The 20,682-nt window shown below is 49.5% G+C and overlaps 1 protein-coding gene across 4 annotated transcripts in view; it reads right to left on the bottom strand.

The window, feature by feature from the left end:
- Positions 1-1,015: 1,015 nt before the first annotated feature.
- Positions 1,016-20,682, bottom strand: part of MBTPS1 (membrane bound transcription factor peptidase, site 1) — a 51,921-nt gene continuing 32,254 nt past the window's right edge. For 3 of the 4 annotated variants that reach the window (XM_073225807.1, XM_073225809.1, XM_073225808.1), the window contains 12 exons: positions 19,335-19,479; positions 16,583-16,771; positions 15,894-16,066; positions 14,473-14,588; positions 13,804-13,960; positions 12,964-13,088; positions 12,206-12,283; positions 9,558-9,698; positions 7,635-7,766; positions 6,442-6,568; positions 3,168-3,298; positions 1,016-1,895 (listed from right to left, as the gene is read on the bottom strand). In XM_073225807.1, coding sequence (XP_073081908.1) covers positions 1,699-1,895; positions 3,168-3,298; positions 6,442-6,568; positions 7,635-7,766; positions 9,558-9,698; positions 12,206-12,283; positions 12,964-13,088; positions 13,804-13,960; positions 14,473-14,588; positions 15,894-16,066; positions 16,583-16,771; positions 19,335-19,479 — 1,711 coding nt within the window. In that variant the 3' untranslated portion in view covers positions 1,016-1,698. The remainder of the gene's footprint in view (positions 1,896-3,167; positions 3,299-6,441; positions 6,569-7,634; positions 7,767-9,557; positions 9,699-12,205; positions 12,284-12,963; positions 13,089-13,803; positions 13,961-14,472; positions 14,589-15,893; positions 16,067-16,582; positions 16,772-19,334; positions 19,480-20,682) is intronic. The other variant, XM_073225810.1, reaches the window with a different exon arrangement.

Below are 20,682 nucleotides of genomic sequence, written 5' to 3' on the forward strand. Positions count from 1 at the left end.
TTATGCTTCGAAGGATACCATCGGGAAAAAAATAACCAACAGAAAGAAAAAAAATACTTCCAAATTACATATCTAATAAGAGACTTACATCTAGAATATATAAAAAGCTCTTGACAACTCAATAACAAAAAGATAATCCAATTAAAATATGGGTGAAGGATATAAATAGGCATTTCTCCAAAGAAAATATACAAATAGCCAATTAATACATGAATAGATGCTCAACATCATTAGGAAAATGGAAATCAAAACCACAGAGATGCCACTTCACACCTACTTGGAGGCTATAATCAAGAAGATGGCTAGTGCCAAGCACTGGTGAGGATGTGGAGAAACTGGAACTTTCATACACAGCTGGGGGGACTAGAACAGTCCAGCTCCTTCGGAATAAAAGAGTTTGGCAGTTCCTTAAAAAGTGAAATGTAGAGTGGATGATTTTACTTCCAGGTATACACCCAACAGAAGTGAAAACTGTCCACGCATACCCCTTACACAAATTCTCAGCAGCACTCTCCACAACAGCCCAAAGTGGAAACAACGCAGATGTCCATCAACTGAAGAACCATAAACAAAATGAGGTCTACCCACACCAGGGGCCATAAGAGGGTGCTAAGTCCTGACCCGCTACACATGGAGGCGCCCCAAAACATGCGGAGTGAAAGCGGCCAGTCACAGGCACCACACACAGCAGGATTCCATGGACAGGACATCCAAAAACACGCAAGTCCATGGACCCAGCACCTAGCGGCTGCCTTGGCCTGCGAGACAGAACAGAGGCTGCTTTGCTAAGGGGCCAGGGTTTCCTCTGGGGGTGATGAAAATGTGCTGGGATTACAGGAGTGATGGCGGTACCACCTTGTGAGTATACTAAAACCACTCAACTGTACACTTCAAAATGGAGAATTTTATAGTATATGAATGATACCTCCAAAAAAGAAATCACACCGATGAAGAACCCATTCTAGGTTGTCATCAAAGAGAAGAGGGACCAGTAGGATAAAAGCCCATTGCGCAGTTTCTTATAGCTTCATACAGGTGACGCGTATTTATTGAAAATTTTCTTCACCGACAATGGTGAAATCAAATACCCCAAATTACAAAGCATGATGGCGATTGGTACTTATAAAAATAAGCGAAGGTCTGTTTCACAGATTTGTGCAAGTTCCTTCAAATCCCAGTCCATCCTTTCACCAAAAAGGAGGTTACGGAATCTGTGTTACTCTTCACAATGAAATAGTAAAAAACTGCGTTCCATTGACAAACAAAAAAATAGCTTTGCTTCCAAATAGCACAAGTCTTTAAAGTGACTTTTTCCCAACAATAAATATAGAAAATAGCCTTTAACGAGCATATTTTAGCTTGGTCAGAGTTGTTTCATTTGTTTAAAAGTACATCCTCTCAGGTCAGGAGACCTGGGGCCTTCTGAAGTCCTCCAGGCTTTGGTGCATGCAGCGGCTGGGTGAACTGTTACTCAAGGCTGATTTGCTGAGTCCCTCCTGTGGGCCCCCGGCCACAAGACACTTCGACAGGTGCCACGAGCCGCCACACATCACATGGGGTGGCCTGCTTGGAGCAGACTCTGAAACACCCGCACCGGAAGGCTTGATCCCTTTTAAACAGATGGCCCCGGGGAAATCTTCCTACCCGCCCACCAAGGCCGTCACAAAGGCTCTCTGTGCGCTCACGGTTGCCGGTCTGTTACACCGAAGGGGTCTTTGGTGGGTGGGCCTGCTGCATGAGCTGTGGGCGCTTTACTCTGGGCTTCCTCCGCTTTGGCCTGCTCTTGGCCTTGTTGATCTGCACCACAAAGAAGGCCAGGACCACCATGGCTCCCAGGAAGGCAAAGACAGGAATGGTCTGGCCCACCTCCTGGTTGTAGCGGCCAGGCATGATCCCTGCAAGGGGCAGAGGTGAATGGTCAGTCACGCCGCAGAGCTGTCCAGCCACCGCCTGTTTGCCAGCGGAGGTGGACCCTCAGGGGGGCATGCTGCTCATGTCATCAGCTGGACTTGCCGGGCAAACACCGATTTAAACCCAGGCCATAAGTGGGGAGGGGAGGAGCCTGCAGCCCTGCTCACAGATTAGTGCTTCCAGGGCGGGGCTGAACCTCCCTGTGGCCTCTCTCCCATCAGAGCCAGTCCACACCAGGGCTGCCCAGAGCTGCCTCTTGCTTCCCCAAATACACCGGGAGATGGACAGGCTGGATGCTGGGGAGGGGAGGGTGCTGGTGTCACACTCACTGAGGGTGAACAAGAGGAAGGAGGCCAGGCGGGGAGTCTGGATGGCTGGCAGTGCCCCCACCTTTCTGGGAAAGCCTTGTGCGGGTGGGACACGTGGTCAGGGGCTTGGAGGCCACTGAAAGTCCCCTGGTTCGCACTGTCAGTCTGACTTTGTAACTGAGCAATGCTGGAGTTTCAGAACTAAGCTTCATTAGCACGCCCCATGACCTACAGCAAGGCCCACAAAGTTCCCAGGGTTGGACCACACAGACGGTGGCACTGTTCTTGATTCCCAGAAATTCAACCAATTCCTGGAGCCAGGAGAACCCCAAACCCAGCCCAGGGAGCTGTAACCTTTTGGGAGAGCACCAGGATTTCCAGAAAGAGCCACCCAGAGTCTGCCAGGATGACTTGATACCTATCACCCCAGATTAAGAGAGGATCTGTCCCAAATGGTCAATCATGCCAAAGGCATTACCTGTGGAGGGGACAGACTCAGATCACCTAAGGGGACACACCCGCATTCAATGGAGAATTCTAGCCTGGTCAAGTCCCAGGCAGGCCCAGGCAGGGAATCAGTGGAGACCTCTGGGCTGAAGGTTTAGGGACTGGGGTGGCTACAGCCACTGGTTGGGACCCAAACCGCAGACGATGGGAGCCCCCGGGGTGCACACACACTTGAGAATGAGGGAGTGGGCACAGGTTCCTCAGTTGGAAAAATGTTTGTTAACACCTGGACATCATAAAAGAATTCAAAACCCAGGTAGAATTTTCTGAGATATCCAAAAGAGTGCTGCCCTCTCGGCCCTGTGGACTGGTACCACGAAACCCACCCGGACCACGACGGCTCCCAGGACGGGACGGCAAAGACGGGGCCTCCGGCCACCTGCTGGAGGAGCGAGGGAGAGGAACAGTACGATTAGCACAGTAAAGCCCCTCAGAACTGACCTCCAGGAATGTCCCAGGCACCACTTTCTCCAGGAGACAAGGGTCTCACTTGAGGGCGATTTGACCGGAAGTTGGGTAATACCACTTTGTCCAGGTCGATGGAGAGCAACTTTTGATGTTTCCAAAGATTACTTCAGGAAAGTGGGTTAAAACAAAATAAACATGAGCAATTGTACAGCCTGGGTAGCTTAGCCAATACCTAAGAAACAGAAAGTGATTTATAGAGAACAGTAAAATGATGTCTCATCTACACCTACCTACACCCAAGTGCTCAACAGCCGTAGCAACAACCTCCAGGTCCCAGACAGAAAAATCAAAATCCCGTCCACATGCATTAGGTCAGAATATCCTGAACAAGGGTCATGGTTTATTCCCAGAAATTTCAGCCTGAAAGAACTGAGCAGTTCTACATGGTTTACAATGTCGCCAACATAAGCCTAGTTTTGCCTAAACTGGGAACATCACCGGAAGCCACACGTCCCCCCCTGAAAGAGCTGAGGGACGCAGGCCAGCTGCCAGGTGCACCAGGACTTTGCCATGGGGTCTCTGAGGAACACGGGCCAGCGTGGCAGAGGTGGCTGTGGTCTCTGTCCTCGGACACCACCGTCAGGAGGAAGATGAGGCAGATGCACAAGTGGCCCCGCAGTCAAGAAACAGGAGGTGGGAAGAAGCACCGGCCTCGGCTGGGCCAGGGCGCGAGGACACGCGCTCTGCGATGTGCGGGGCTCCCACAGCAGTGCTTCGGGGCTAGTCCTGAGGTCTGGAGCGCTCATCAGGCCACCACAACTTACGCCTGAAGAGAAGGGGCTGCTGCTATGCCACGGAGAGCAGCAGCTGGTCTGGGAAGACACCGAGATGAGAGCACAGAATGCCATGGGGATCTGAAGTCTGTTCTGGTTCAAGTGGGGGAAGGGAGAGAACATGTCTGCAACTCATGAATTACCCATTTTTCTACTTATTCTCTTGGAAATAGCCTTTCTCTTACTTTGGCCAAGTGAAAGCAAAGATACTCAGTTCTCTCAGCAGGCAGGTGAAGGTCAGTAGCTGCCAGGTGACGGGGGGTCTCTGAAGACTTTATGGGTGGGAAGGAGACAGACTGCTTCCGTCCAGCTCCAGTGTGGTGGCTGCTCGGAAAATGCCAGGGAGGATGACAGCCTGTTCTACTGTATGTGCTTTAACCTTACCTTTCAGGTTGAACCAGGCTGAAAACTAACCTGATAATGTTAAGTCACACTCATGACACCGCAGCTCTGTGTAGCTGAACACACACGGGGCTCTACTTTAATTCTCACTGGTGACACCCTCTGGCTTTTATCTGGCGGCAGCCCTCCCAGTTAAGCAACTGTAAACCACACCATTGTCTGGGAACTACCCAACATGCTGACGGAAGGATGAAGGGCTTCCTCTGTGGGGGATGCTCCTGCGGCTGCTCTCCAAAGGGACATCGGATGCCCAACAAAGAAACAGGGATACGTTTCTGCTGCAGAGGGACTAGAGACCTACACGCAGCACTGAGGCGACGAACCCTTGGCCATCTGCAGCCATCTGACACTGCAGCCATCTGACACTGCCTCACACAGGTTCAGGGGTTCAGAACCTGGCACTCGCTCTGGGTCTCTGAGGACCGCAAACAATTTTCAACAGGATGTGAAATGTGAGATAAAGGTGAAGCCTGGTGGGTATGTCAAGAAGGACTCCTGAGAGTGATGGTGACAATCGAAACCCAGGAGCTGCACATCATCCCTGATAGCCAGGGCAGCCCTGGATGGACTGTCTGACGTGGACATGCAGACACCAAGGACCGTTTCCAGTCCTCAGCAGCGCTCTGGAGACGAAGTGCATTTTGGGAGCGTCAGCCAACACTGCCCACTGCGTATGAACTGCTGACGGTGGCTGGAATTAGAGTCTGGCTTGAGGGCTAGGATAATGGTAGGTCATAAATAAGTGGAATGTAAAAATAGAATCTTATCAGAAATTTTTAAATGATGGGATGCTAACTGAAATGGAAAGTACTCAGTAATTAAGAGTTTCAGAAAGGAAATAGCTGATGAGAAGACAATGTGACAATTGCACAATGTATTGTTTTCCATTGGGAATGTTCTAAAGGAGACTAGGGGTCAGTGCATGTCTGTTTATGGGATGGTGAGGCTGAGGGTGGCTTCAAGGCCTTCCTGCCGGCATCCTCCTCTTCATGGCTCACAGCACAGACGGTGGCCTCTGTCCCCACGACAGCCCTCCCCGTGCAGTCACACAGCACCTGAGACCAATGTGGGTGGGGAGAGAAAGCAGGAGCCTCCACAGAGCAGAGCCTGCTGCCAGAGGGGTGAGGGGACTGCCAACCCACTGGGAGGTGTAAGGCATGCTGCCTGGGAGGCAGACGGTTTCTTGAAGCACCACTTGAAAGAGAGGCCTGCACTCTGCTGTGGGAGGCCTGCCCCCAGACCCAGAGCTGTCCCAGGGACATGGGCCCCAGTTTCACCATGTCAGGACCCCAAATCGGGAAAAGCTCCCAGCCTTCTGGCCAGCACGGGACATTGTCCTGCAGGGCCAGGGATGCCAATGAGAGGAGGAGGCACGACCTAGAGAAAACCCAGGAACCAGCATGGAGAGGGGACTGTTCCGCCGAAGGGAGCCACAGGGAGAGCTCAAGTTCTGGCTTCCAAAAGTCAGTGCTACAAATTCAGAGGCTGAGTTAATGAGATGGAAAACAGGCAGAGCAACAGTGTCTGGGCACCACATATAGATGCCCAACTACTGTGACCCTAACTGGTGCAAGGTCGCTTGACCAGAGACAGCAATCAGCCTGGGGTAAGGGTGCAGGCGCAGGTTCCTGGCACAGCACATTCTGGGCCAGGCTGTGCCCAAGAGCCCAGATCTACTCCAAGCGGTCTCAGCCTCTCAGGCACAGCAGAAGGGCCTGTGTCTATTTCAGTATCAAAAGTGCAGATAGGGAGTGTTCAATTGTGGAACCCCAACTGAAGGAGTCAGAGCTTCTGTTCAGTGGCATTACAGTCAGAACACAGCTTTTTAAGCAAGAAGCAGCCAAACCTAACAAAACGCTAATTACCCGAAGCATTTCTTTATGCAGGATACCACCAAAGAGCACAGGTTCTAAAGGTCAAAATGGGAGCTCACTAATTTAAATAACCATCACAAAATGACAAGCTAGAAGGTCTGATTAGTGATGTCAGTAAAATTCCATTCTCTCTTGTAAAAAAGAGTTATGAACCATAAACTCTGCACCAGGAGTGGAAAAGCACAAGAAGACACTAACCTGGGAGCCGTCTCATTTAAAGGCTGTGGCTTGGCCCATGACAGGTGCGGACAGGCCGGCAGAGCCCGCGGCGCTGCGCCTCCCAGGCGGGCCTCAAGGACCTTGGAGTACCGGTGCAGGTGGTTCCCTGGGCAGCATCCACCCAGCAACAGGCAGCCGTCAGCGCGAGACGCGAGGGGAAAAACGAGGCCTCGTTAGTCTGCTATCTTGCTGACAGGCCCAATAGGTACTGTTAACCTGGGTCTTCCAAGTGCTTCAGGAGAGAGGCCTGGCTGGGGCTGACGCAGACCCACTGCTAAAGGTGAGTGAACAGATCAGAACGGCTGTTCCGTTTGTAAAGCTCGGCAACCTTTACCACTCACAATGACACGTGCAAGGCTATATACACTTGAGGAGCCTAACCTGTAGATAAGCTTCATGGAAAAACCTTTCTCTTTTGAAACACTTAATTCTCAGGCAAAAAAAAAATCCATATTTTCTAAATTGAAAACTTATTTTTCAGATCTGTGCTATCCAACACTAGCTACTAGCCAGCCACCGAGCAACCGAAATGGGGTGCATGTCACATATTTTAGTAACATTTTGGTGTACTGGGTTGAAGTATTTCATTAAAATGTATTTCACCCATTTCTTTTTATTCTTTTTGATGTGGCTAATTCCGTGGACAACGCTGGGAGGATAGAACATGCAGGCCTTGCAGCAGCAGCCCTGCCCAGCGCACACCAGGTGGCCAAGGCCACAGGTCACCACCAAACCTTCCCTTTGGCTCCACTGCCTAACCACCTGGTGACCTTGAGCAGTTTCTTCCCTCAGCTCCTGCTTCTTCACCTGTGATGTGGGGAGACTAACACCTGTCTCCACAGGGTTCTTAGGGGACTTAGGGAAACAAGCATGTAAAGCACCTCAGACTGCTGCCTGGTATCTAGTGAGTACCCAAAATGTTAGCTGTCCTTCCCAAAGATCCTGGAGCCAGTGTCCCCATGAGAGGGTGGTGTGGGGACATGGGGAGCAAGCATGGGAACCCTAGTAACGTCTGTGCTGCTGTCTGCACCAGTGCCGCTGGCTGCCATGCTGCCGGCAGTCACTAAGAAAACCATCGGGAGCACCGTCAAGCAGGTTCCGTTTGGGGGCAGGCATGACTACCTCCGGACACAAGCAGCCTCGACACCCCGGAATGCCTATGGCCCACTCACCTTCCATCCTCTCTGGAGAAAGTGCGCCGGCGCCACTGGGAGGGCGCTGTCGGTCCCCAGAGTGGCTGAGGCTGGGCGGGGTCACCCCATACGACGTGTACTGGAGGAGAGCGTCCAGCAGCCAAAAGCAGTCTGCGGGGCAACAAGCGTGCTGCTTTGGAACTGTTTTTAAAGGACCCTCTTCAGGAAAATAAAAGTTAGTCCCCCAAATGAGGGGGAAGGGGAAATGAGAAGAGTAGGTCAAAGTGGACCCTTATTCTTGAGAAACGGCATTCTCTGTGGTCAGCAACGGTCCACAAAGACTACAAAACAGACATGACCTGCCTGAGCCTCACTCCAGCCCCCAGGCTGGGGCAGGGCCGCACCATGGTGCACAGGGCTGGACAAGCTGCCCAAGGGCCGCTCGGCTCCAGGCCCCTCTCGGAGCTCATGCCGGGAGAGCGAGACCAGGTGGCACCACTGATGGAGGACCATGCAGAGTGGGGGTCCAGGCGAGAGGAGAGGGAAAGAGGCACCACCCAAAGGCTGTCCTCAGGGAGGACCTAGGTTCACCGCCCTCCATGCACACTCCTCAGGAACCTGGGCCCAAGGTCAGCCAAGTGCACAAGTCTGGCAATTCGGGCTGCCCTCTGAGTCAGTGGGCCCCAACCAGACACAGGAAAGCAGGAAATCATCAGTCACGCTGGGGGACATTCAGGGAGGTGCAGGGAGTGGGGGCGATCAACAGCTCCTGGTGCAGAGTCTTCCCACGAGGGGCCGCGATGCTGACTGTCTAAACTGGATCACAGGTCCACACACCGCCTCTCCCCACGCCTGCCACTGCAGCTCACCAGCACCCGCCTGGACTAGAGACGCATGAGAAATGGGCCACCAGGAGGCACGTCCCTCACTCAGAGCACTGCCGGTCATGTGCTTAAAGACCCTGAAAGGTCCTCCACGCTGCCACTGGAACTTTAAGGACCAGGACAGTCCTCTCGGGCATTTAAAGTTGTAATAGACTCATACCAGGAGATTTCTGTCTTAAAAAAAAATCTATGTGGAAATAAAACAATCTTCTAACTGTGTCTTTACCTGTCACTAATCATTTTTAAAAAGACCAACTATAATCTATAGATTTACATACAATGCTAGGAATTTGGTCAACTCCGACTGTGAATGAGAGAGAGGTGCCCCTCACAGCATCCAATTCAAGCTCCAGCGCTCGCTGTACCCACGTGAGGACCTGACTTACCTCCCTTCCCACCCACCCAGTTCCCTGGCGAGCAAGGTGACCAGGCTTCAGTCTTGGCTTCGTTGTCATGTTATCATGTGTGACACTCTGACCATCCCACTTCTGCCTTGCAAAATGGGAACAGTCTGTGACCCCTGAATCTGGAGGCTGCATCGCAAGACGTTGAAAAAAAGGAGAGGTGGGGCCTAGCTCCCCACTCCCCACCTCCCTGCACACCTGGCGGCGACACCAAAGGGCCCTCGCTGACAAAGCCTCCCGCTGACAAAGCCTCCCGAGAGCAAGGCTCCCAAGCCCAGAAGACAGCCAAGTGCTGGCCTTCCAAGAAAAGACTGAGTCTGACCCAAGAACAGGCAGCCCACGTGGTGGTGCCCATGACCTACAGACTCCAGAGTGGGACAGGGAGGGCAGAAATGGGCAAAGGCCCTCTCCACTGAAACACGCTGGTCCTGGCATCCGCAGGCCTTGGGACAACGAATATGGGGCCAGTGTAGCCTGTAAATGAAGGTTTTTGGCTTATTAAACGTCCTGTGCACTTAGATACCTATCACCCAGCTGCACCTGGCTCTCCGGAACAGGTTTCTGTTTATTTACCAGCACCTCATCGGTGCCTTTTCAGAGATAAGAGTGAGGAAGGATTTGTGCGTTTACCTCAGGAAGCCCAACCTGCCTTCCGCCACACCACCAGTTCTCACCCTTCTGTCGATGACTGTCGTCCAAGCAATTGGAGTCTCCATACAGCACGATCCGGCCACCACCCTCAATGGGAGTCTGATAAAGTCCCAAAATGGGGACATTTTCAACAACTGCTGTTTCCTGCTTTAAAACCTCCAACCCTGAAATAATGCAACAAAAACAACCATGAAATTTTGGTTGAGGAATGAATCATTTTCTAGTTGCCACTTAACTTGACATTTAGTCCATATGACAAACAAAAATTACATCAAAATCTAACATCCAATCACAACAGTGCAAACTTTTAGGATAGGGAAATGCTTCAAGTGCCATTCATCAGGGTTTTGGTAAAATTCACTGACACGTACACCTGCACTTCCATTCTCAATCCTCATTCATTCTCACTTGAAATGGCGGCACATGTATTTATGATCTTAGGATGTCACTTCTCCCTTTTTATCCTACAAACACAAATCTTTGTCCCTTATCACCCTTTTGAAAGGGTTATGTTTCTGGACTGCATACACAAGGGTCAGCCAACCAGGCTAAACACAGAGATACCACTATGAATGCAGTTACACGTTCTGATACTTGGGTGTCCAGTCTCATTATTAAAAGTGAGGACAAACATAAATAATTTTTAAAACACATGCCCACATATTTTTAATTTAGGTATACGATATGTTACATTAATCTCACAAACACAAATGTTCCAACAGCCCAAACAGATGACACAATTTATAAATGTTTAAGGACTCAAGAAATCAATAATATGTAAATGCTACAGGCAGTGAGCTCCACGACATCACCTTACTCTGAGTCTCTACCCCTGAAGCAAACACTGCCCCCAGCACTAGGAGCTGACACACATCTTCACCAGAATCCAGTGTTCACTGTGTTGGTATCATCTAAGATGTCTGTGGCTATAAAAATATAGATTTCCTGCTCTCTAGTCTAATCCCATGAGGAATTGAGCAGAAAAGAAAACAAGATTTTCTATGTTGGAAGGGAAAGACAGAGCAGTGAAACAGATGAAATGGGGACAGTGGGCACCCTACACTGTCACTTGGCCTCGTGGTTCGACTGTGGTTTCTGACAATATGGTTCTTTTTGATCCCATATAGCCCAGATTTTCAAATTCCTATTTTATACCCAGAAGATTATTCAACATAAAACCTGTTTGGAAATAAAAAGCCCCTTATAAGGCTTTCCAGGTGATTAACTTTTATTTTCAGTCTAGCAGAATACCAAAGCAAAGCATGCACCAATCGCAGCAGCCCCACTGCCTCCTCTCCCCGCAAAGCGAGGCTCGAAGGCGGCAACGAGCCGCAGAGCCTGCTGCCCCCACCGCGGGCGCCCACCCCAGAAACAGCGCCGCGCTGGGGGAAACCAGTTCCCCGAAGAATCACAGTCCACGGTCAGCTGCGCCAAGTGACTGGGAAGGCCCGATCCCCCGTGTCCTCTGCGTTAAAGTGTTACCCTAGGAATGCAGGCCTATCTACTGCCTGACCTTGCTTTGATGAAGGGAAAAATCCCTTCCAGGTATTACAAAAATTAATTCTACCTTGAAGCTGCAAATAGATGAGTGAGAATCCTGCCTTCTTGTCACTTCCAAGGAAACTGTCCCTAACTTCACGATTACAGAAACGGCAAACTTTAAAATGAAGGGGAACTTCCATTCTGAAATACAAAATATCCACTTGCAGGAGGATAGAGATCCATCCCCTAATCTCCATGGACCCGTCACGCTGGCGTGGAAGGAGCCTCCCGACTCTCAGCACAGGCGGGAGAGAGACGGCAAAGTCGCTGGTGCGCTGGGCTGCGGCAAGAGTGTCCCCCACGGAGGCAGGTGGACAGTCGCCCACCTTCAGGAGGGCAGGGCAGCCCAGGTCGCTCAGCTCCTTCCCATGCCCCAGGTTTGCTAAGCACAGTCAGTGGGGTGTCACAGGAACCAACGGGAGGGATACTGGCCTCGTCTGCCTTTAGGGGTGATGCCTCTGCTGTTAGAGAAGCAAAACTGAAACAGAAGGCCTCTCTGCCTTGGAATTCTGAAGGCAATTTTAAGAGCTGACTCTGAAGTTAATATTCTTTATATTACACTAAATGCTTCTATAATGTCCTTTATAATAACCTTTACATAGTTAACAACTCAAAACACAGTCAGTATTTTCCAAAAGTTTTAGTAATCTGATCATAAAAGGAGAACAATTCACAAATACTAACAAAAATCTCAAACAGCTTTGAAGGTAGTTTAAAAAATATATAAATACTCAACAGTCCTCCCTCCTGCGAGAAATTGACTTACTCTGCAGCAGTCAGTGCAAACATTTAAATGATCAGCAAGGGGCTATCTCACCTGGCTCTGCATCCCCCAGGGGCACTAGCCACAGTCCAGCCCAAAGTAGGAACTAGTCAAATAATATTGCAACAAACTTGAAAAAAGAAAAACCCTGCTACATGGGTAAGGGATTTCTTTCTGGGGTGATGAAATGTTCTGGGTGTAGAGAGAGGGGATGACTGCATAGCCGTGTGAATACATTAAAATCACTAAACTGTACACTTTAAAAGACTGAATGTTACAGTATATGAATCACATTCAATAAAACTTATTTATTTATTTTTAAGAGAGAGAGAAAGAAACCAAAAAGTGTACTAAGAGCATTCCTACCTTGGTCTTTAAAGGTCTGTGTAATCACTATGCCATCTTCTGGGAATTTAGCGATGCTGCACCCAGATGCATAATACACTAGGAAAGAGTTACGACAACACAGAAACACTGGACTCTATCCACAGCTACAAGTTTACCTAAAATACATTCTTTAGACATTATCTATTTCCTAAAACTGCTCTTAATCTTAAGAGAGGAGCTGCTATCATTGCCTGGTCACACTTAAAACTACAAGCGATTATGTCAAAATTCAAGCCAAGGAATACTATTAATACAAGGTTTCTGAATACACTTCAGAGTCAGAGACCTGAAACACCCGAGTCAGGATGAGCAGAATTAGTGACGCTAACACTCAGGATGTTGCTCTAGAAACTAGTTACCAAAACTAATCTGTGGGGAAACTTCTTAAATGAGATATGCAAAGTTGTTTCACAGAGAGAAGTTTATAATAACCAGGGAGCTATAAGGTATATCCTATGTGGGAATACATAGGACATGAAGAACTTTATGGGTGACCCTTAAGTTAGCAATGCCTACACAAAATATTTTCATGTTGAAAATCTGGGGAGAACTAGAGTGGTAACACCCTGCTTCACAAATGTCCTTTCTGAAGACACTGAATAGGTCTCACCACAGACCTGCTTATTTAGGAGACACCTCATTCTGTCTCTGAAACTTCAACTTCAAAGACACATGGCTTCTACTCTCACATCTCTTGGAACAACGTGCCCTACTAGAGAACAAATGCAAAACCTTACTGTCGTGGTTTGCCAAGGTAAAATCCCCTTCGTACAGGCCATCGCTGAAGCCCATGTTCCAGACAGACAGGAGTTCATTCAGGGCTGGGACGTTAGCTCCTCCGGTGTCCGGCATCCACCACTGCCTGCAAAGTGACAGAGGGGCACGGGGCGGGGAGGTTAGACGCCCTCCTACACCCAGTCTTCTCATGCCATAACTAAACCCTATGCACTCTAAGGTCTCAGCTAACGCTGTCTGGGTCTGGCTAATACTATCATGTAAATGCTTCAGCCAGGTATGCAGAAAAATCAAAGCTACATTTATTTCATGAATATACCACATATGACATAAATGCACTGCATGTAGAGCTGAGACCTCAAGGGGGTCAGTGAGAAGAAAAGAGATAAGAACTTAAAAGTTCACGTGGCAGGCTCTAAAAGTAAAGTTCAAATTTTAAGGCTGATGTGGCGCACCAGGAATCGCTGGTCGATACCTAGCTCACTGGAAGCCTTCTTTAAATACCAGCGCTTTGGTGCCATGACGCTTGCACAGATTCGGCAGTAGATGGGAGAATGGAAGAGAACTCCACGGAAACTTAAAACTCAAGTATCTAAGATCAACAAGTAAGACCATTAACCCTGTCCCCAGTACTGGGAATCAGGCACTTTACTACCTTTATAAGCCACTTTCAAGACCATCTCTCATCTCTATCACATGAGAAACTTCCTCCTGCCGGGCGTCTGAACCTGTCTCTGACCCCTGGAAGGACCGCCAGCAGGCTGGCTACTCAGTATTTGCTGGGTAGAATCTAATTCCCCAAAAGCTAAATTTCTTATCCAAACACTAATTCAGGTCAGTACCTTGTGTTCTCATCATAAAACTTGACTTTCCTCATAACAGACGTGTTGTACCAATCACTGAAGACGACGAGCGAAAGGCCGTTGTCCACGTCCCTCCGCAGTTTAGCGGCCTCCTCAGGGAAGTACTCCTCTTCACTGTCCACCAGGAGCAAGGTTCCTGCAGGACAAAGGGCCGAGCCGTGAGCACTGCAGGCTGAACTGAGCCTGAGCCACAGGACAGCGTGTCAGGAGCACATGCTTTCTGGCACCCGCATCTCGGCTTGTTGGCTCCTACTGTTTCTGTCTGGGTGCCCACACTGCTCCAGAAGTGGGCGGACGAGGACGGGACGGCTGGGTGGCCTTCCCCTTCATTTGTGATGCCGACAGAGGCTACTTCACTTACTGGAGAAGCAGCAAATCCAGTGCTACGGATTCTTCACTGAAGTACATTCAGAAGCACCAATGTCCTTGACGCTGGTGTGATAGCTCCAAATTTCAGCTGCAGGTTCACCACCCCCACCACATGGGAGCACACGCCACTCTGTACTGGAGCTTTGCTCCAGCCTCCACCAGGACCAGGAGCCCCTACACATGCTCCCTCCACTCTGATTTAGCCCTGGATTCACCTTGTGAGCTTCACCAACACCCAACTGAGCAGAAAGAACACCTGGTCGGCACCTCTCCACTCACCATACTGACTGGCATCGAAGCACGTGAAGGGGGAGCCCAGGACTTCGACAAAGTAGCCCATGCTTCTCAGGTGTTGGTACATATCCCTGAAGTTGGTGTGGATGTGGTCACCATTCCTGAAAAACAGTAAACCCGGCACTAAAATGATCCTTCTCCATAGGTCACCAAGGCTTAGCTAGCCCCCGGTGGCATCTGGAGGAGCACAGCCTGTCACCAGCACAGGGCTGGGGGCTGGACCCATGGCACAGAAAGCGCCTTTGCAGCCCAGCTTTCTCTGTGCTCACAAATAAAAAGGGCAGTAACAAGAACTGTACACATGGCACAGGTGTGGAGCGGGTAAGAGGATGAGAAGAAATAACCAAAGAAATGCTCTGCGAAACACCATGAACCAACACTTTAGCGGCGGCACACATGGAAACAGCTAGCAATCACCCCATATAGGCATGGGCAGGCAGACATGCCAGCACAAGGGATGCAGGGGAGTGAGCCAGGATGAGCACACAGGGAGCCTGCAGCACTGTTGCCGGTCACCTTCCTGCCCTGTCCCTCCTACTGTGCGCTCCCTGTGAGTCACCCACCAAATGGCCATGGAAACAGCCAGGGGGCATTCAACCCACCACCCTACACACAGCCCTCCAGAGTCTACCTCCTCAACTGGGCTGGACCCACAGGCCCCTGTCCAGGTCCATGGCCATCACCTTGGTCTACCAACTCCTCACTCTTTCTTGTCTGCCTGTCTCTCGTCTGAGTCTCTCCAGTGGCCTTCCAGAGACATTGTTATAAAGAACAGATCTGACCTGGTAGGTGTCCTGTTCAACCTTGCAATGCTCAAGTTGAAACTCCGTTAGTTACACAAAGACAGCACTGAGCTTGGGGTATGGGCCAAGGGAAAGCTAACCCTCTGCCCTGGAGGGAAAGCCAGGGACGGCTGGGTGAGGGGCTGCTCGGAGGCAGAGCCGGAGGGCTGTGCAGAGCATGGTGGGAAGTCTGCACAGGTGGCCTCCAGAGAGTTGTAAGCAAACCATGACAGAATTCAAGCTGTCTGAAGGGGAGGAGGGCTGTGAGGTAGAGAATTTGGAATTTGGGGGCAGTGAGGCCTGTTGAAGTCTCCAATGCTGCCCAGGCAGGACACGCCGATGGCCTGATGAGGGTGGGGCACGGCAGCGACCAGACAGGCAGGCTTCGGGATGTGTCTCAGAGGCAGGAGGGACTGGATCTGCTGGCCGATTCAACAGAAGTGAGGGGGGAGCCCTAAGGATGAGCTCAAGGCTTCTCACCACACACTGCGGAAGCCTCAGAGGAGAGGAGCGGAGGCTCCAGAGCACAAGGGCCTGCAAAGGCCAGGCGTCAGCCAGTCTGGGCCAGCAAGGAGCAAAGCCTGCCCCCAAAGGGACAGTGACCCCTCGCCCTGCTGTGCTTACCAGTCCAAAGGGTCATTCTTCATCCTCAGGTTATCCCGGGGGAAGTAGCCGGGTGGGTAGCGGAGGTTGTGGTACTGGTCCCAAAGGACCCTCTTGCTTCGAGGAGGAGCAGGAATTATCTTCACCTTGATTGGGAGCTTCACTGTTGAAGTCTGTTCTGCACCATTTTTGGACTGAAATAAAAGAAACCCAAAATGCCCATCATGCCCAGAAGAAACTTTCACATTTTCTGGTTTAAAAAGTCACTTCTACTGATCAACTTAACTCACATAATTTGAACACAAGAATTTCTAATAACAACAAACACAGGGAAGAACATGCACAGATCACAACTAATGCCACCCAAGAGTCTAAGACCTAACATTTAGGGTACCTTGCTCCTCAAGACTACGGGGCTACGCAGGACTGACCCTGCCTGCCCTTCCAGAGTGCCCATTTTTTGCAATCACCTTGAGCTTGAAATCTGGCCCAAGAGAACCCAATCTGCTGTTGCTCACAACAGCCCCGGAGGCCACCCCTCATTTAGTGCAGCTCCACAGGCCCTGGAACTGTCACTCACGCCCCCAAGCCTCATCACGCCAGTCACCTGTGCTCCACCTCAGAGCCCGAGGCACTCGGCCTGCTTCGCCCTTGCCAGCAGGTGACAGAGAGGCCAAGAAACACAGGCCTGTTTGCCTGCACGCACTTACTGCCACCTCTGCGGGTGAAGCCACGGTGACCATGACATGCCCCTGCGCGATGCCTTCCCAGGAAGCTGCTTTCTTGGTGACAGAAATGGAAATGGCCAGATAGCCTGACCAAGGCCATAACACGGAAGAGTAGGAGAAAGCGACTTCAATGTTGTCTCCGTTCTGTGGTAAGTAGGGCTGCCAGTCAGGCTGGAGGAGAAAAACAATGGTTAAGGGGAAACACTCAATTCCTAAATTACCTGCGTCATTTTTTGAGAACCAATTCATTAAATGCAAAATTAAATGTATACAGAGTACTAAGCAACCTATGAGCAAGGTAGCCTATGGAATGTCTAGAACATTGTCCACTGGAGAAGTCTACAAACTATTTCTAACAGCCTCCAATTTTAAAGAGAAATTTTTTCTGAAGATTAAAATAAAAAAGGGATACCTGCTCTGACAAAGAAATTCTCTGATAGAGAACTTGAACAAAAACAGTCAGATTTGAGGTTAGATCCCAATTAGATGTATGCTTAACAACTCACATTAACTGAAAGGAATAAAATAATAAAGTGGCATGATGCAAATGGTCCCCAGATTCTGAGGCTGGTGACAGGGCGGGCAGAGGTTTATGAGGCACCCAGAAGTGCAGGCGTGGCCCTCACACTCTCCCAGGCTTGCGGAGACTGGAAAGGGGAGCACGAAAGGCAGCTGGGAGAAATGCAAGGCAGCTCTCATGATGAACCAGCACTTCAAATTAACCTCGGTCACTCCTTTCCCTCACAAGACAGAGTGACAACATACTCCCCAAGTGAGTCAGCAAAATAAAAAAAAAGGAAAAATTTTGGTAGGACGCAGCATCACGAACACTGAGGAAGGGAGGGGGTCCTTAATGAATGCCCCTGGGACCACTGGTCAGCAATTCAGCAGAGTCTATTTCAATCTGTCTCTCATTCCACATATCAAGTTATCACAGATGAAAAAAAAATCAGGTATTTAACAAGCATAAAAGGAAAAGTAGCAAAAAATAGAGATTTCATTATATCTCCAGAGGGACAAGTTCTCTGATTTTTAAAACAATAGATTAAAAAGACAACACAATACATGAAAATGTGAAAGTTTTACAAAATTAAAAACTAAAACTGAGATCACCATTAATATTTAAGAGAAAAGAAACAATAATCTAGGAGAACGTTTTGTATAAAACAATGGTTAATTTTCTATGATATAAAGATCCCATTCAGAGCGGTAAGAAAATCCTAAACTCCAGCAGAAAAATGGGCCGAAGAAACGAAAAGCTAATTCACAATGAAGTTGATACAATGAGGTCATGAACCTGTGGACAGCCAACTCACAAACAAGCCGTAGTACACCCTCCTCTAAATTTAAAGTAAAATATGAACTGCCCAGAAATAAAACAAATGTCCATCATTGGACGAATGAACAAAAAGGGGTCTCTCAGCCACAAAAAGGGACGAAGCCCTGACACGAGACCACATGGATGAACCCTGAAGGTGCCATGCAGCGTGGAATAGGCCGGTCACAGAAGACCCTGTGCGGTGTGATTCTGTTCCTACGAAATGTCCAGAGCAGGTTGGTTCTCAGAGATGGGAAGTGGATGAGTGGTTGCCAGGAACTGAGCACGGGGAGAATGGGAAGTGGCTGCTAACAGTAGTTTCTTTCTGGGGTGATGAAAATGCTCTGGGATTATGTACATGATGGCGGCATCACTACTGGTAAATACACTAGAAACCACTGAACTGCACAACTTAAAAGGGTGCATTTTATGGTATGTGAATTTTGTCTCAATTTTTAGGAGCCTCATGGAATTTTTTAAAAACGTACCACCCACTGCAGGCAGTGGGTACACCACTCCTCTGTGGACACTGGCAGCACGGCCGGCAGCAGCCTGAGCTGATGTGGCTCTTCTCTTGGAAAGGGCTTGATTTTAAGTACCAAGGGTCATAATATTGTCGGTGCCCCCTGACGCAGGACTCCTACCTAAGGAGTGTATGTTAAGAAACTAATTCAGATGAATGTGCAAAGATATTGAGTGAAATAGTTACAGTTGAAAACCACCTACCTGTTCAAGCAAGAGGAAATAGTAAGAAAATTAAGATTTAATAATTCTATGTAATATCAAATAACTGTTAAAAAGTACACTGGTGCCACAAATACAGTTACATCTTTAAATGTCTGCAACATAATAAGAAATGAAAAAAACCCAAAAGACTAAAGTTTGCCTACTGAACAAAGGTAATAAAAAAAGTGTATTTCAGATAAAGTCTGGAAAAGAATATTTTAGAAGACAGTGACTACCATAGTGTGGTAGGGCTGGAAGTGATTTTTCTGTTCTTTCCCTATCCTGCTGTTGTAATGTTTACTCAATAAGTCTAAGAAAAAATATAAAATTAAAATAAAGACATTACATACCTTCTAAACTCAAAGGCCCATTTGTGCTCATTCAAGATGCAGAAATACAAGTGGGCTTTAACTATATGTGAGAAATTGTAAAGATGAAGAATGAAACGTAATCAGTTCAGAAGCTAAACTCATGATGCCAAAGTCAAAAAGCAGCAGCCTGGTTCGTTAATTTATCCCTGACCTATCTGTGACGGGACCGGGGCAGGGGTAGGGGGGACAAGCCACGCCACCACGCCCTGCACCCTGGATGGAGGGAGGAGACCCTTCCTATGTTAACCTCCAAGAAAGAGCCGGGGTGCCAAGGCCTGGGCCACGCCTAAGCTCAGCACAAGACAGAGCGCCAGTTCACCTTGTCTACAATTCTGCCCGTGACGCCCATGCCGTTGAGGATGGTGACGTTGACGACTGTCGGCATTCCTCCGTAGTAGATGGGCTGGGAGCAGTACGGCCACATGTAGGGACACTCAGTCAGATCTATGTAGCTGGGGCTCAGACTAGAAAAGAGAATACAGCACGAGAGTCAGGCGCACTAGGAAACGACAATGGAGCCACAGAACCCAGGAGAGTGTCAACATGGCAGCCCTGAGCTAAGGCCGCGCAGGGCGGCACTCGGTGGTGTCCCAGACCTTGCTTCGGAAGGCTCCGTCACCGCGAAGGCCCATGGGCTGGCTGGCCTGGACTGTACAAAAAACAGGACATGTGGGAACACCTCTCCCTTTCTGTGAGTCTGGAACTCTGGTGGTTGTGGCTGGCAAAAAATGAGGATGTGACCAGCCCCAATGAATACCTTTGACTCAAAGTCTCAAATCACAGCAAGTCATGTCAGTGGGACAAACCTGGACTTCTTAATAGATGGGAGCTGTGACAAATGGGTGGCCACTGGCAAAAAGATAAAATTAGGTCCATATGTAAGCATGGATATAAATAATGTAGGAAATCCATAAATAAAGGAGATAGAAGGGACAGCTCTTCCTTATAGCAAAATCACTATCAATAAATATGGAAAGAATGAGAGAAACAGACAATCACAAGGGGTGATCCCCACTGCAGAATCACGGCAGGTGAGAAGCACCAATGGAAGCTGAACTCAGGGAGTGGAAGTATGCGCAGACAAGATCATCCCCACAGCACTCAGTAGCCACAAAGGGCCAAAGGGTAACTACAGAGGGCAGCCTGGCCTATGCACCCACGGCACCATGAGCCACGTCCCTCAGACCTGCAGCTGCAGGACCACAGCCGACAGACCCGTCCAGCAGCTGCCCCCACCTTCCACGTCTGTGCCAAGGCCAGGCTGGCCCCCACTGCTCTGAGCCAATGACTGAGCAGAGGGGCATTAGGAGAGGCCCATCCTGTGGGCCACACTTCGGCTCAAGGGCTCCCCCAACATCAATCAGTGGCTAAGACTTCCTGTCTCCTGCCCTCTCCCCCTTTTCCTTCACAGGTCCCTCCCCCAGCAGACTCCTGGACATCTCACCTCGTCTTGGCAACTGCTTCCCAGAGAACCCAGATCCATCCCCTAAATCAACATCCCCAGGAATGAGAGGAAGGAAAAACACGCAGGTGTCCTTGCTGGAGACCAAGGAGACATGCCAACTAAAGGCGCATGCGATCCTGCACCAGGGACAGCTCAGAGCGGGGCACCGGGGAAATTGGAGTGTGGTCTGTGGCATAGTGGCTGGCACACAGTGCTAAGTTCC

The sequence above is a fragment of the Manis javanica genome, chromosome 17, assembly GCF_040802235.1.
Source record: "Manis javanica isolate MJ-LG chromosome 17, MJ_LKY, whole genome shotgun sequence".
NCBI lineage: Eukaryota > Metazoa > Chordata > Mammalia > Pholidota > Manidae > Manis > Manis javanica.